This window comes from Neovison vison, chromosome 6 (genome assembly GCF_020171115.1).
Source record: "Neovison vison isolate M4711 chromosome 6, ASM_NN_V1, whole genome shotgun sequence".
Taxonomy (NCBI): domain Eukaryota; kingdom Metazoa; phylum Chordata; class Mammalia; order Carnivora; family Mustelidae; genus Neogale; species Neogale vison.
The window spans coordinates 203,044,997-203,059,808 of record NC_058096.1 but is presented as its reverse complement, the minus strand read 5'-3'; the positions used below and the strand labels follow the sequence as shown (position 1 = coordinate 203,059,808).

General features: G+C 63.4%; 2 protein-coding genes across 4 annotated transcripts in view; one reads left to right on the top strand and one right to left on the bottom strand.

Moving 5' to 3' along the window:
- The window catches only part of STAB1 (stabilin 1), a 27,371-nt gene extending 21,012 nt beyond the window's left edge, over positions 1 to 6,359 (top strand). The window contains exons 47-69 of the mRNA XM_044253434.1: positions 369 to 446; positions 554 to 700; positions 1,165 to 1,305; positions 1,397 to 1,456; positions 1,822 to 1,998; positions 2,087 to 2,173; positions 2,264 to 2,413; positions 2,512 to 2,568; positions 2,651 to 2,852; positions 3,114 to 3,263; positions 3,366 to 3,470; positions 3,645 to 3,752; positions 3,842 to 4,035; positions 4,130 to 4,274; positions 4,355 to 4,488; positions 4,577 to 4,742; positions 4,832 to 4,941; positions 5,055 to 5,174; positions 5,260 to 5,409; positions 5,484 to 5,588; positions 5,693 to 5,839; positions 5,931 to 6,047; positions 6,133 to 6,359. Of these exons, the coding sequence (XP_044109369.1) occupies positions 369 to 446; positions 554 to 700; positions 1,165 to 1,305; positions 1,397 to 1,456; positions 1,822 to 1,998; positions 2,087 to 2,173; positions 2,264 to 2,413; positions 2,512 to 2,568; positions 2,651 to 2,852; positions 3,114 to 3,263; positions 3,366 to 3,470; positions 3,645 to 3,752; positions 3,842 to 4,035; positions 4,130 to 4,274; positions 4,355 to 4,488; positions 4,577 to 4,742; positions 4,832 to 4,941; positions 5,055 to 5,174; positions 5,260 to 5,409; positions 5,484 to 5,588; positions 5,693 to 5,839; positions 5,931 to 6,047; positions 6,133 to 6,189 (2,907 nt within the window). The 3' untranslated portion in view covers positions 6,190 to 6,359. The remainder of the gene's footprint in view (positions 1 to 368; positions 447 to 553; positions 701 to 1,164; positions 1,306 to 1,396; positions 1,457 to 1,821; positions 1,999 to 2,086; positions 2,174 to 2,263; positions 2,414 to 2,511; positions 2,569 to 2,650; positions 2,853 to 3,113; positions 3,264 to 3,365; positions 3,471 to 3,644; positions 3,753 to 3,841; positions 4,036 to 4,129; positions 4,275 to 4,354; positions 4,489 to 4,576; positions 4,743 to 4,831; positions 4,942 to 5,054; positions 5,175 to 5,259; positions 5,410 to 5,483; positions 5,589 to 5,692; positions 5,840 to 5,930; positions 6,048 to 6,132) is intronic.
- On the bottom strand, positions 6,219 to 14,812 carry NT5DC2 (5'-nucleotidase domain containing 2). 3 transcript variants are annotated; one of them, XM_044253431.1, is made up of 14 exons: positions 14,579 to 14,812; positions 10,659 to 10,843; positions 10,449 to 10,523; positions 10,173 to 10,228; positions 9,973 to 10,066; positions 9,652 to 9,780; positions 9,481 to 9,541; positions 9,298 to 9,400; positions 9,085 to 9,186; positions 8,817 to 8,898; positions 7,033 to 7,119; positions 6,800 to 6,940; positions 6,658 to 6,722; positions 6,219 to 6,576 (listed from the first exon to the last, which is right to left on the bottom strand). In XM_044253431.1, the coding sequence occupies exons 1-14, from the start codon at positions 14,808 to 14,810 to the stop codon at positions 6,315 to 6,317; spliced, it is 1,674 nt and encodes a 557-aa protein (XP_044109366.1). In that variant the 5' UTR covers positions 14,811 to 14,812; the 3' UTR covers positions 6,219 to 6,314. The 3 variants fall into 3 exon arrangements, with proteins under 3 accessions (XP_044109366.1, XP_044109367.1, XP_044109368.1); XM_044253432.1 differs by having other exon boundaries at positions 10,173 to 10,189; XM_044253433.1 differs by lacking the exon at positions 6,800 to 6,940.

Genomic DNA, 14,812 nt, shown 5'->3' with positions numbered 1-14,812 from the left:
ATTTGGTTAGGGGGCTGGCTGTTCTGATCTCTCAGAGTCCAAGTCTTTTTTTTTTTTTTTTTAATATTTTATTTATTTGAGAGAGAGTGAGTAAGCAAGAGAGGGCACAAGCTGGGTGGGGGAGGGGGCAGATAGAGGCAGAGGGAGAAGCAGACTCCCCAGGGTCATCATTAGGAGCAGGGAGCCTAATGATGCGGGGCTCGATCCCAGGACCATGGAATCATGACCTGCTCCAAAGGCAGAGGCTTAACCGACTGAGCCACCCAGGCGACCCTGAGAGTCCAAGTCTTTTCTGGAGGATCCACAGATGCCCCGAGGTGGTCACAAGTTGCCCCTCTTCTCCTTAAGCTGTTCCTGCCTCCCCACAGGAATACAAGGAGCTCAAGGGTGATGGGCCTTTCACAATTTTTGTGCCTCGTGCAGACCTAATGACCAACCTGTCGCAGGTAAAGCAACCCTCCCCCTGGGAAGGGATGGGCCCTGTGGGGCAGGAGTGGGTATGGGCAGGGACAGCAATCAAGGCCTCCTTCTCCCCTCATGATTCCCACTCCAGGATGAGCTGGCTCGGATTCGCGCCCATCGCCAGCTCGTGTTCCGCTACCACGTGGTTGGCTGCCGGCGGCTGAGCAGCCAGGAGCTGCTGGAGGAAGGCTATGTCACCACGCTCTCGGGGCACCCGCTCCGCATCCACGAGAGGGAGGTGGGCCCAGGCCCCTACCCCCTATTCCACGTTGGTCCGCCCCTGCATCGACCACCTCGCAGAGCCAGGACTCAGACTCAGCCGCAGCTTTCAAGCCCTGCGGGCGAGCACCCGAGCCCTATCCCTGCACATTGAAGACCCTTTTACTTCCCCTGGGCCCGGACGGGGTTTAGTGAGAGGGAGATAAATGAGTCCATCTCTGGACCGTGCGCACCACTGAGGGCCTGTCCTCCGGCTGAGGACTTCTGAGCCTGGCCCTGTGTCGGTGCTCGCTGTTCCCGCAACCCCGCCGGGTCAGCCAGGCAGTGGGTGGTGTTTCCCTGCGGTCTTGGCCCCGCCCACCTTCTGTCCCAAGCCTCACCCAGTGCAGGCCCACTGGGGGCCCCGCCCCCAGCTGGGGCCCCGCCCCCTCAGACTCTGAGCGCCCCACTAACTGGCTTCCTTTGGTCCGGCGGGGCCTCCAGGGCAGCATCTATGTCAATGACTTCGCCCGGGTGGTGAGCAGCGATCAGGAGGCGGTGAACGGCGTCCTGCACTTTATCGACCGGGTCCTGCTGCCTCCTGACGTGCTACACTGGGAGCCTGACGCTGCCCCTGCCCTGCGGGTATGACCTGGACACAGGCCTGGGAGCTTGCTAGGGGCCTCCTGCGTTCCCTCCCTGCCTGACCTCAAGGCTCACCTGTGCTTTCCCGCAGAGGAACGTCACCGCTGCGGCGGAGGGCTTCGGTTACAAGATCTTCAGCAGCCTTGTGAAGGTACTGCTCCTGCGTGCGGGCATTTGTGGCGGTGTGCCTGTCTGTGTGTGAGTTGATGTGTGTACGTTCACCTGTCCGCACGCTCCTCTGTGCGTAACCCTGTGCCTCGTGTGTGCACAGGCCTTCTGATCCCTCATGTGAGCATAGGGTGTGCTTGTGTACCCACGTACCTGAGAATAGTCGAGGGGTGTGCAAGTTTATCCCTGCATGTATGTCCATGTGCATCTGCCTGGGATGGCTACAGAAGAAGGCAGCTGGCTGGAGGGCCACCTGGGTACCTGGAGCCCCTTCCTGGACTTTGTGGTCCAACCGTTTACCTCTGGCCCCCAGTTTCTGACTGTCACACCTCTGCTAACCCTTGCCAGGAGGCTGGCCTCCTGCCCCTGCTTCAGGATGCGTCGCATAGGCCCCTCACCATGCTGTGGCCCACAGACTCTGCACTGCATGCCCTGCCGGCTGACCGCCAGGCCTGGCTACACCACGAAGACCACCGTGACAAGCTGGCAGCCATCCTGCGGGGCCATGTGATCCGCAACATTGAGGTGGGTGTCCGCCCCCCACCCCCCCGTCCTTGGTCTGTCTGCCACCCAGCCTGTCTGCTCAGCTCTAACCATAGCTCCATCTTCTCAGGCCTTGGCATCTGACCTGCCCAACCTGGGCCCACTCCGCACAATGCATGGGACCCCCATCTCCTTCTCCTGCAGCCGTGCCCGGCCGGTGAGTCTGGGAAGCAGGGGGCAGGGGTTCTGGAAGTGGGGGCCCGTGATGCACCTGTGACCCCACGAACTCTCCTTCCTCTGCCTGCAGGGTGAGCTCACAGTGGGGGAGGAGGACGCCCGCATCGTGCAGCGGCACCTGCCCTTTGAGGGTGGCCTGGCCTATGGCATCGACCAGCTGCTGGAGCCACCTGGCCTTGGTGCCCGCTGTGACCGCTTTGAGACTCGGCCGCTGCGACTGGTGAGAGAGGCCATAGGTCAGAGGTGGACAGGCAGGAGCCCTAGCTGACCTGTCCCATCCATCCCTCTGATTTTGCTGTTGGCTTCTGTTCTTTCCAGAAGATCTGCAGCATTTGTGGGCTGGAACCGCCTTGTCCTGAGGGCTCACAGGAGCAGGTGAGGCCCTGGGAGCCGGGTGGGAGTTCAGGGAGGACCCAGGGACCACCAAGCTCAGACTGTTTGACTCCTCTTGGCCCAGGGCAGCCCCGAGACCTGCTGGCGATACTACTCAAAGTTCTGGACATCCCCTCCACTGCACTCCTTAGCACTGCGCAGCATTTGGGCCCGGTCCAGCCTCTGGGGCCAGCCCCAAGGCCTGGGCAGGGGCTGCCACCGCAACTGCGTCACCACCACCTGGAAACCCAGCTGTTGCCCTGGTCACTATGGCAGTGAGTGCCGAGGTGAGGGTCCTGAGGCTGCAGGTGCTGCTCTGGAGAACAGGTGTTGGGGTGGTGGGGTGGGGGGCAGGTGTGGGTGGTGAGGGAATTTTAGCAGGAGAGAACACTGGGTGCAGTATCTAGGATTCTGCTTGGGGGGTGGTGCGGCTTCTGGAAGGGGCTTGGTTGTCCCAGGTGCAGGACGGGCAGTGTGGCCGGTCTGGGGCTGCGTGTGGTAGGGGGTCCTGAGGAGATCCCCAGCCCCTTTCTTCCCCCACCTGCTAGCTTGCCCTGGTGGTGCTGGCAGCCCCTGCAGCGGCCGTGGTGTGTGCATGGACGGCATGAGTGGCAGTGGGCAGTGTCAGTGCCACGCAAGGTTTACAGGGACGGCGTGTGAACTCTGTGCCCCGGGGGCCTTTGGGCCCCAGTGCCAAGGTAGGCCGTCCTGCCCCCCCCAACCCCGCCCCCTCCTACCCTGCCCTCTGAGCCCTGGGACCCCCGCACCGACCCTATCCTCCTGCCCGTCCCTCTCCCCAGCCTGCCACTGCTCCTCCCATGGGCGCTGTGATGAGGGCCTGGGGGGCTCCGGCTCCTGCTTCTGCGACGAGGGCTGGACGGGCCCGAGCTGTGAGGTGCAGCTGAGTGAGTGCTCTCGGCATCTGTGCCCACCCTGCGCGCTTGTACCTGTCTGCCGGCACTGGCGCGTGTCCGGACTGCTCAAGCTGAGGCCCTGAGGGGCGGGTGGGAGGGGGGTTAGGGGGACCTCCAGGAGGGCAGCTTCTCACCTGGATGTGTGGGGTGGGCCCTGGGGGACAGAGCTGCAGCCCGTGTGTACCCCACCCTGCGCACCCCAGGCCGCGTGCCGTGCAGACAACAGCTGTGAGTGCGGCCTGGGCTATGAAGGGGATGGACGCACATGCACAGGTGAGCACGGGGGTGGGATGCGAGACAGGAGCCCCTCTGGCCCTGGTCCCTCCTGTCCCCTAGTCCTGCCACTCTCTCCCTGTCCACAGTGGTGGACTTGTGCCGGGAGGGGCATGGTGGCTGCAGCGAGCACGCCAACTGCAGCCAAGTGGGCACTGTGGTCACCTGCACCTGCCTGCCCGCCTATGAGGGCGACGGCTGGAGCTGCCGGGCCCGTGACCCCTGTGCGGACGGCCGGCGCGGGGGCTGCCACGAGCACGCCGACTGCTTGAACACTGGCCCGGTGAGCAGCCGGGGAGCTGAGCCGCAGGGCGGGGAGGCTCCACAGTGCGGCCCCCCAGGTCCCTGAAGAGCACCCGCCCGCTCTCCCGCCCCAGAACACCCGGCGTTGTGTGTGCCATGCTGGCTACGTGGGTGACGGACTGCAGTGTCTGGAGGAGCCGGAGCCACCCGTGGACCGCTGCCTGGGCCAGCCACCACCCTGCCACGTGGATGCCGTGTGCACGGACCTCCACTTCCAGGGTGTGCTTCCCTGCCCGCCCCCAGTGGCCCTGCTTGCCCTCGGTGCCACCGGGCTGATCACGTGTCCCTCCCTTCTGCAGAGAAGCAGGCTGGGGTCTTCCACCTCCAGGCCCCCAGTGGTCCCTATGGCCTGAACTTCTCAGAGGCTGAGGCAGCCTGTAGGGCCCAGGGAGCTGTTCTTGCTTCTCTCCCTCAGCTTTCTGCTGCCCAGAAGGTGTGTGGGGCCCAGGGGTCTGGAGCCAAGCCTGTGGGGGCCCCTCCGGTTGGGCCTGAGGTCTCAGCACCCCCTCCTTCCCCTACAGCTGGGCTTCCACCTGTGCCTCGTGGGCTGGCTGGCCAACGGCTCGGCAGCCCACCCGGTCGTCTTCCCTGCGGCCGACTGTGGCGGTGGCCAGGTGGGCATCGTCAGCCTAGGCGCCCGGGAGAACCGCTCGGAGTGCTGGGATGCCTACTGCTACCGCGAGCTAGGTGCAGTGCCCCCTGCCCCAGAACCCCACTTCCCACCATGCCCTGGCTCGGCCGCTTCCTACTGATCCCCTGAACCCCCTTTCCCGCAGATGTGGCCTGCCGGTGCCGCCATGGCTTTGTGGGTGACGGGACAAGCATGTGCAACGGGAAGCTGCTCGATGTCCTGGCTGCCACCGCCAACTTCTCCACCTTCTATGGGGTGTGCAGGGACCCAGCCTTAGGGCTGGGGGTGGTGGTGGTGGTGGTGGTGGTGGTCACTGGGGTCCCAGGGGAGGGAGCCTGCCCATGGTCCTATCTCCCCCCACTTCCCAGATGCTGCTGGGCTACGCCAACGCCACCCCACGAGGTCTCGACTTCCTGGACTTCCTGGACGATGAACTCACCTACAAGACACTCTTCGTTCCTGTCAACGAAGGCTTCCTGGACAACATGGTAACTGGCAGGGGCTGTGGGCAGAGCCAGGCCCGATACCCATACCTCTGGCTGCCCTGGGCCGATAGCCTTGCTTCGCCCACAGACGCTGAGTGGCCCCGACCTGGAGCTGCACGCCTCCAACGCCACCTTCCTGAGCACCAATGCCAGCCAGCACACTGTGCTCCCTGCCCACTCGGGCCTCAGCCTCGTCTTTAGTGCTGTGGGCCTGGACAACAGTTCCAGGGCCCCTGTGGTGAGTCTGGCCACCGCACCTCCCCCGCAGGCCCTAGCCGTCACCTACTAGGCCTGACTCTGGTCTTCCTACAGGCCCCAGGGGCAGTTGTGGTTAGCCATGTTGTCGTGTGGGACATCATGGCATTCAACGGCATCATCCACGCTCTGGCCAGGCCCCTTCTGGCTCCCCTACAGCCGGTGAGTAGGTGATGGACTGGGGTGGGGGTGGGGGATAGCAGAACAGCAAGGGGGTTAGTGGACAGCCCTGGCCTGCCTGGCCTTGATGCTTTCCTTATTTGCAGCGGGCGGTGGTGGCCCCTGAGGCTCCACCGGTGGTGGCAGGCGTGGGGGCTGTGGTAGCGGCCGGAGCACTGCTTGGTGTCATGGCTGGAGCCTTCTACCTCCGTGCTCGAGGCAAGGCCACAGGCTTTGGCTTCTCTGCCTTCCAGGTAGGGCCATGTTGTGGGGGAGGGGAGGGGGCTGGGGATGCCTGGGTCCATTGACCTTCCTCGAGGTCCCTCACCACACCTCTCTTCTCAGGCAGAAGAGGATGCTGAGGAGGACTTTACCCCGTGGCAGGAAGGGACCAGCCCAACCCTGGTCTCTGTCCCCAACCCAGTCTTTGGCAGCCACGACGCCTTCTGCGAGCCCTTTGATGTGAGTGTGGGGGCTGAGGGGCGGCAGAAAGGGGGCCGAGGCCTGGTTTTGGCCCAGCCACAAAGGGTTCTCTCCCCACCCCCAGGGCTCACTGCTGGAGGACGACTTCCCCGACACCCAGAGGATCCTCGCGGTCAAGTGAGGCGGCCGGGGCCGAGCAGAGGCATGAGCGAGAGGGAGACGGCTTTTATTGCCCTCCTTGGACCGAGGCCCAGCGTGGACAGGGCAGGAGGGGGGGAGGACCTGCTCTGGACAATAAAGGTGCCCTCAGCGGATGTGGGCCATGTCGCTGAGAAAGGGCGTCTTCATGCAGCCGGTGCACAGCTGGTCCATCCAGAGCGGCGCCTCGTGCTGCAGGGGCGTGCGGCGCGGGTAGAAGGTGAAGTCCACGTGGTAGTTGAGGAGACAGCTGAGGGAGGCCATGTAGAGGTCCGAGAAGCGCACGAGGCGCCGGGAGAAGTAGGTGGGGTTGTGGAAGGTGCGGAAGATGCTCCCGAACTGGGCGTTGAACAGGGCCTTGGTGATGCACCTGTGGGGGAGACACAGGGCACTCGAGGGGGCCCAGGAGCCGCGGTGTGGGTAAGCCCTTCCCGCGCCCCCCATGGCCCACCTCAGCTCCTGCCGCTCCTTCAGCCAGGCTGCCAGCACCTGCTGCGATTCGGCATCCTGGTACGTCTGTGGGAGACCAGAGGGTGCTGGGGTGTGCCCGGGCGGCAGCCCTGCCCCCACCCCCCACCCCTGCCCCCCCCCACCTGCATGCGCTCCAGCAGCCCCGTGAGCGCCTGCTGCCACGTCAGCGAGTGCATGTACTGCTCCGTGTTGATGATGCGGATCTCCCGCTCCAGCTCAGGGATGATGGCCCCCGTGCGCCAGCCGTGCCGCAGCATGAGGTCCTGCCGTGCAGGGTGGAGGCTGGGCTCAGCGGTGACGAGCAGGGGGTCCCTCCCTCCCTCCCTTCTCGCGGGGCCCAGCCTTGCCCGCTTACCGCCAGGTCACTGTACAGGTGGTCTCCGAAGTAGAGCACGCGGGGCCCACGCCATTCTGTCAGGCGCAGGAAGTCGTACAGGTTTCCCTGCGGGGAATGGGGGCTACCGCTGAGCACAGTGTACTGGGGGCTCCCATGGGGCTGCCGGAACCCCGCCCTATCCTCCACTGCCCCTCCCAAATCCCCAGAGGCAGTGAGGCCCCTCCAGCTGGACGCCCAGCTGCCCTTTCCCATGGCCTCACTGACCCAGGGCTCTGGCCCTGGTGTCCTCCCCTGGTCTCCTCCCCCTCACAGTCGGGAAGGGGGTCTGCCTGCCCCAGGAAAGTCTCCTGTGGGCCTGGCACGGTGCCCTGCGCCTCCAGGGCCTCCCCTCCCTGTGGCCTCACACCCGCCCCAGGGATCCCACGCTGTGGGAAACAAACCACAGGAGCAAGCCCATGGCCCTGCAGCCCTTCCTGTGCTCCCAGGGAGCCCGGAGGGACCCGGCGGAGCTCACTGCAGAGCCATCTGCCCCGCCGGCTCCAGAGCCAGAGAAGAGATGAAGGCAGTCAGGCTTAAACACAATAGAGGAGGCTCTCGGGAGAGCAGAAAATGGGGCAGGGGGCCCAGAGCAGGAAGTGCAGCAGCCGCCGGGGCAGGTGCCCAGAGCCCACAGCCCAGCAATGAGCAGAATTCACACTGGGCACAAAGGAGTCAGCCCGTGCTGCAAGCGGCCAGGAGATTGCTGAATTCAGCTCAGGTGGGCAGTCAGGTACGAGGGGGTGTGCGCCGAGGATGGGCCCCGCACCAAGAGAGAATCTTGAGGGCCAGGTGCTGCATCAGGCAAGATGGAGCCTGAGGTTCCCGCAAAGGGAGCCAGGGAGGGAGCACAAAGATGAGAAGTAAGCAGGATCCAAGGCATGCGTGTGTGCGCGCGCATGCGCGCACACACACACACACACACAGAGACAGAGTGAAATTTCAGATCATCAGACATAAAGAAAAGGCTAAAAGCTGCCAAAGGAGAAAAAGTCCCATGTTCCCCACAAAGGTGTGTGACCCACCTCAGGCTTAGCTAAGATGCTGAGACAAAGGAGCCGAGAGAGCGAGCCTGTGCCCAAAGAGACCATGGAGAGCTGGGGCCACAGGGCTAGGAGTACTGCCGGCAGGTCAGGCCTCGGCTCTGGATACCCCAGGCTGGCTGCCTCCACCCCCGGAACCTCCACCCTCAAGGAGACCAGCTCAGCCAGGATTTCTGCATTCCATCCAGGACTAAATGCCTTAATCCTGCTCCTTAATTGCCACCCAACCCTGGCACGAGGCCCCCTAGGCCCCCTTCTCATCTTCCTAGACACCAGCTAGGAAAAGGGCTCTCCCCTGAAGGCCCGTGAGCTGCTCCTACAGCTGGTGTGGCCGTAGCAGGGTGGTCAGCCCCAAGTAACAGCGCCACGGATCGTCTGGGGGACTTTCAGTAAACGCCTGGATGATGTGAGGGCTTCGTACCACAATTCAGGAGAACACTTTTCTTGGTTTGTTTACACCCTACCTCTTCTGTGGATGAGGAAAAGCACGGCACAGAGAGGCCAAATGACTCGTCCAGACTCCTTCTGCTAATGAGCAGTGAAGTCCAACACAGGCAGCCTGACCAGGCCTGGGCCCTCACAGTTATTCCCTGGTGCCCCGGGACACAGTGCGAGGGGGCAGAGGCATGGCAGGCGTGTTGGGGAGCGGCAGGGCCCAGGAGGCCGTGCAGCTGCCCCCTCTGCAACCTGGGGCCAGGGAGAGGCCACCCGCATGGCACTCACCTGCCGATAGATTTTGCCCTTCTCCAGGCTGGTGATGCGGTCCCAGTGCAGGGAGCCCTTCTCATCGAGTTTTCGGAAAGGCCTGGTGCGGGACGGAGAGGGGGCGGTAAAGGGCTGGATATCCAGTGTGGGGCAGGACTGGGGGGGGTGGTGGCGCGCAGGCACCATCTCCACTGGCCACGTGCTGACAAGGGGGTGTCCCCACCCCAAGTACCAGGCAAAGGCTGGTTCCCACGCCCCGGCCCCATCACCCCAGTGAGGCCCATACTTGCGCCGGTCGGTGAAGAAGCTGGGTTTGTCTGCCTGGACAATGACCACATCGAAGAGCTGACGCCAGTCGGGGCCCACCATGTGCCGCATCCCCTTGTCCCTGGGCAGAGGCAGAGGGAGAGCAGAAGTGGGACAGGCAGCAGCAGGGTGGAGGGGCCCGAGGCCCCTCTGGCAGCCCGTCCGACCCCTCCTCCCCACCCAGGCGGCTCACACGAAGCTGAAGGGGCTGTTGGTGATGAGGAACAGCTGCTTCCCATGTGCCACCAGGCGGCTCAGGACAGCGAACGTCTCGTCCCCTCTCAGGATGTACTTCTCTAATGGGGACACGGGTCTGTGAGGGCCAACCCAGCGCCCTGCCCAGGAACCCGCAGGAGGGGCTACGGCCCACCCTTACCCATATCCCGCTCGATCCACTGGTACATGAGGCCCTTCACGTGCACGTCCCGAATGGCATCCTGGGGGCAGTGGAGGGACAGTGAGGCTGTAGCAGGGCCTAGGAAGTGGGCCCTGCTGTGGCCAACTTTACCTTCCCTGCCACCCTGAGAGGCAGGCCACAGGTCCTCACCGTCACATCCTTGTAGAGGTGCGCCTGGTCAAACTCCAGGCCGTGACCAAGGAAGTGGTCTACCACGCAGGACAGCAGCGCCATCTCCGGCAGTGAGAAGATGTCCATGAACTGCTTGATGGAGGGACCCTGCAGAGGGGACCACCGCCTCAGCAAGCCCCCGGCCTCGGCCCCCAGTTCTAGAGGCCACAGGCTCTGAATCTGGCTTGCCACACTAGGGTAGGCACTGCCTGTGGGTCAGGGCCAGCGCCCCAGGGAGCGGGCCCCTGCGATGAGATCACTGCGCGGGCTGCCCGGGGCCACGGCCCGTGGAGTGGGTACCTTGCCGTAGAAGCCGCTCATCTGGTACAGTGGGATGTGCTGGGTGCCCCCGTATAAATCGATCACTTCCTCGTCAGGCACAGGCTGGAGGCCCCTGGGCGGGTATGCAGACATCAAGAGTCCAAAGTAGTCCAGAGCCGAGGCCCCGGTAGAGTGGGGGGTGGAGGGGAAGCAGGGTGCGGCCGGGAATCTGCACTGACCTGTAGGCCGTCCCCAGCTGCACGTAATGGAAGGCGTCAATCTTCATCAGCAGGCTCTGGGAGCGCCACAGGAGTGGGAGGGGTGGGGAGAAAGGGGTCTGCACTGGCCCTGGGACAGCCTCTTCCAGCCTCTGGGCTACAGCCCCAATGGGAAGGTACCGAGGGGATCATGTGCCCGTCGAGAGGAAGTCCCCTTAGAGGACAGGGGCTAAGGAAGTAGTGCCAACGCACATCCCGTCAGGAGGGGCTGCTGGGGTCCGGGGCCTCAGCACTCACCTTCTGAATGTCGTAGTGGAGGCCCCGGATGGCAAAGCTGGGGTCATAGTCATACTTTCGGATCCCCTCTGGGTACTGTTGAGGGGAAGTGGGCCAGGCTGAGTCAGGGGCATCAGCACAGACCTCTGGAGGGGCTGCCGCCTCAGGGGAGCCCCGTGCCTCAGCCTGGGATCGCTCCAGTGCCGGGGCCACCTGCCCGGCCAGCCTCACCTTGTAGTGCTCAATTAGGATGTCACGGGCAGCAGTGAAGATCTCGGGGTGCAGCGCATCTGCATACTGAGCCAGTGTGTAGTCGTAGTCGAAGCCATAGACTTCGACGTCGCGCAGGCTGATCTCGTTGTTGGCATAGATGGCTGCTGGGTTCAGGAGGCTGCAGACCTCCGGGGGCAGGAGGTCTAGAGGGAGGAGATGCAGTATGAGGAGGAGGTGAACACAGCGGCAGCAAACGGTTACCAAGCACTTTCCAGGTGCCCAGGCCCAGGAGCCTTGTGAAACCACGCAGGATGCGTAATCTCAGCCCCAGGCTGCATATGGTCAAAGTGAGGCTCAGAGGGACCACCTGCCCAGGGTCACATGGTTGGGGGGGGGTAAGGCAGAGCTGGCAATGGGCCAAGGCCCCAGCTGGGGTTACACCAGGGCCCGCAGCTCAGCAGGTGCGCTGAGCCCATGTTTCTTCCAGGCCCCTGTGAACCCGTCCGAGCCATGGCTCTGCTCAGAACTTTCCACCTTGCCTGCAGCCTGAGCTGGGCCTGAGGGACGTGACAGGAATGGGGGGTACTAGGCAGCTCCTCTGTCACTCGCACTCCCTGCTCGGTGCACCTGCCACAGCTTGTGGCCCCTCTAATTGGATTTTAGCTGCCCGCCAGTCTACATAATGACATTTGCTGTTTCGAGCCAGGGAACATTGCTAATTACGACAGGCAGGACGTGTGATGTTGGGTTGTGGGGCAAGTAACCAGGCCGCTCCCCACTGGGGACGTGGTCATAGCCATCCCAGGCCCCTGGCTGCTACGGGGGGTTGAGTGGTACACTGTGCAGAGTAGGTTCCGAGGGAGGCAGAGGAGGGTGAAGGGGGTCCCAGGCTCATCTGCCTCAGTTTCCCCATCTGTTCAGGAGGGGAGGTCCATGGGAAAAGGGCTTCGGCTTTGGGGTCAGACAGGCCAGGCCGAGCTCTCCTTCTCACAGCTGTGACCTCAGAAAAGTCACCTCACTTTCCGGGCCTCAGTTTCCCTATCTTTAAAGGGGAAATCATAATCATGCCAACCTACAGAATCACTGAGAGGGTCACAGGGAACATTCTCTGTGCCGCATTCCTGCTCTGCCCCCGCAGCAGATGTAGGATTACGTGGGCGGTGTGTCTCCGGAACCTGTCATCTCCCTGTCCCGGAGTCCCCTGCATCACTCAGAGAGAGGGGCAGGCAAGACTAGGACACAGGGCACAGTCCTGCTGGGCTCCAGATAGCGCCATTCCTGAGACCTCTCACCTGTGGCTGAGGCCCACACAAACAGCCCAAGCCTCCAGGGAATTCCTGCCTCAGTCACAACTAGGCATCGCCTTGAAGCAGAAGCCCTGGGCCGTGCGGTCTGTGCTCAGAGACAGACACTGCTGAGCTCCCACACTCTGACAATTTGCCCTGGAGGCCCCCTCAGAACACAGGCTCCGTCCCTACCCCCTTTCCTAAAGAGCCCAGTACAGGGCGTGGGTGTGGGAACAAGTGTGGCTGGTGCCACTAGGGGCCCCAGGCCGACAGAAGCCTGGCAGAGAGCAGCTGTTTCAGGCTGGTGGGTGCAGACACAGTATTTCTCACTTGGACGCATGTGAGACACAGCCAACCTCCGCTCTCTAGGGAGCTGCTTCCGAGATGCCCCTGAGGTCACTAGGACCCTGGACCTTGCTCTCCTCACGGGCCTGAGTTCTTGGGTGCCAATGGTAACTCTTGGTACAATGTCCAGGAGACCCCCAGGAAGGAGGGATCTGCTTGATGGTGTGGCCCCTTGTTGGCATGGTGCTGGCCATGGCCAGCTTTTGGCTCTGTCCTTGAGGACGTTCCCGTGGACAGATGATCCTCTGAGGAACAAAGCAGGGTAGGGAAGCAGCCCACGGGGTCTTCCCTCTTGACTGGATTTCTGGACTGAGGAAACCATAGCTCTGGGGGCCACAAGGCCCCAGTCCTTTCCAGAGGGCTGCAGTGGTGCGTGGGGCCCAGTGAGCTAGACATACCCCTCACGGGCACTGGCCTCCCAAGTTCACTGGGCTCACTGTGCAGACCCTCCCTTTCCTCTTCTGAGCCTGCCCCACTCCTGCCCCAGGCTGTAGGGCCGACTCTTCCCCACAGCAGCTGTAAGGCTCACTGTGGGTGCCGTCCCCACAGCTGCTTCTGGGTGCACATGCCGGGTGCCTCAGAGGCTCACCATGTCCAGGCCTCACTCCAACCCTGTGAGGTGGTCACACTTATTCATCCATCACCCAGAGGAAGAAACAGGCTCAGGGAGGTGAAATCACTTGCTCCAAACCACCCAGTAGTAGGCAACTGAGATTCAAATTCAGGTCAGTCCACCTGCCTTAATTACTCTCCCCCTAGGCCTTGCCTTCCAGCATCCCCACACTGGTGGAGAGGCAGTGGCCTGGGGCCCGGCTCCCTGGTCAAGTCTTGCCCACAGGCATTAGCCCAAAGGCGTATCTCAGTCCCCAGAATCTCCCCCAGAAAACCCATTCAAGAGGGTTGAGTTAGGACTCAGGGGTGCAAGGCTGGCTCATGCTGATGCTCATCATGGCATCTTGGAAATGACCTTGCCCCTTTCAGATCAAGAGTTGTCTCTGTGGAGATCTGAAGATGCTGGCACACCTGGGGTGACAAAGCCCAACAGACCTCATTATGTTCTCTCCCACACCTACCAGGCAGGCTCCTCGGGCTGCTCTGCAGAAGGTCTTCTCCAGACCCAGAGCAAACGCCTCTTCCTAAACAGCCCCCCAGGCCTGTCCTCTCCACTGAGGCAGTGCAGGGTGGGGTCCTGTGAAGCCCAAGGGCTTCGGAAGCACCGTTCCTCAGGCGTCTTAACTATTCTGCCCTGTGCGTCTCAGGTGAACACTGTTCCACTCTCCGCACAGCTGGAGTGGAAGCCCCATTCCCTCAGCTGGAATCTTCCAGACAGGGCACTTTGTCTTACCAGACAATGAGACCAGCATCACCCTTGGGGGCTCCTCTGGAAGCTCCCTGCCCTTTCTTGGCCTGGTTCCCTCTGAGTCATCACCACAACCCTGTGACAGTGGCCCCAGGGCTGTGTTTAATGCTGTGGCTACTGAAGGTCTGAGAGGGGGAGGCCCGCTGAACACCCCCCCGCTGGTCATTGATAGGGTCAAGCCCAAACCACATCTGCCTGCCGCAGAGGCAGAGCCTCTGGAGACACGGTGACAGGTACAGAGCACTCTCAGCTCTGCCCCCTCATCAGGGCACTGCAGCGTGGCCTCTCCGGGGGACACTTCAAGGCTCATCAGCCCATTTTGCTCTGGGGGTGGGGGTTGGCCAGGAGGTTAAGTGTTCTGGCCAAGGATGCCGCCACCCTTGTGGACTCCAGGGCCCTGGGGCGACTTGGTCTCCTTTCTCCAACCGACAGCTTCCCCTCCTAGGCTGACAGTGCTCCCGACCTCGGTCGCAATCTAGAGGTATCTGCAAAGTCTAGTCGGCGTCGGCTTAGGTCTGGCAGCGCCGCCAGCTGGCTTTGTCCCGATGCTCCCGCCCCAACTAAGGGCCCCTAAGAGAACAAGGGGTTGGGGGCATTTCCGCCGCAGCCTCCCTGCAGGCGGGACCGCCAGGAAAGACGGTGGGGGCTCCGCATTCCGGAGGCCGCTTCGGGATCCCCAAGCTGCTGCAGACGGAGCCAGGGAACAAACCTCCCGTCGGCCCACCTGCCTCCGGGCGTCGGGGCGGCCCCAGAGGCCCCCGGGACGACCCGCTGGAGCCTCCACCGAAGAGCTGCCGGGCCTTGGGACTCTGGGACCCTGGCGAGCCCCACCAGCGCGCTTTCCCCGAAGAGCGGCGCCCGGGACGGCTGGTCTGCCCGTCGCTTGGACGCGCGCCTGCCGCCGCGCGGATACACCCCCGGCGCCCGTCCCGCTGCGGCTCACCCACCGTGCACCAGTCTCCGCATGTCCTGGTAACGAGCCCACAGGTGCGCGCTGACTTCTGCACCGCCCGCGGGCGCCGGGGCGGGCGCGGAGCGCGGGGCGCTCGGGCAGTGGGCGCCGGGACCCGGGGGGCCGCAGCCTGGGCAGGAGGGCGTGGACGAGGAGGCTCGCGGCCCGCCGTGGCCCCTGCACGGCAGCCAGCGCCGAGCGGCCGCCCGCAGCCCCGCACCCGCCATGC

Excerpts from the sequence above, each read along its gene's own strand:
- NT5DC2 (XM_044253431.1), bottom strand. The coding sequence starts at position 14,810 with ATGGCGGGTGCGGGGCTGCGGGCGGCCGCTCGGCGCTGGCTGCCGTGC. Across the intron at positions 10,524-10,658 it reads TCCTAATTGAGCACTACAAG|TACCCAGAGGGGATCCGAAA; the intron begins GTGAGGCTGGCC and ends TCCCCTCAACAG. Across the intron at positions 9,401-9,480 it reads GTGGATCGAGCGGGATATGG|AGAAGTACATCCTGAGAGGG; the intron begins GTAAGGGTGGGC and ends TGTCCCCATTAG.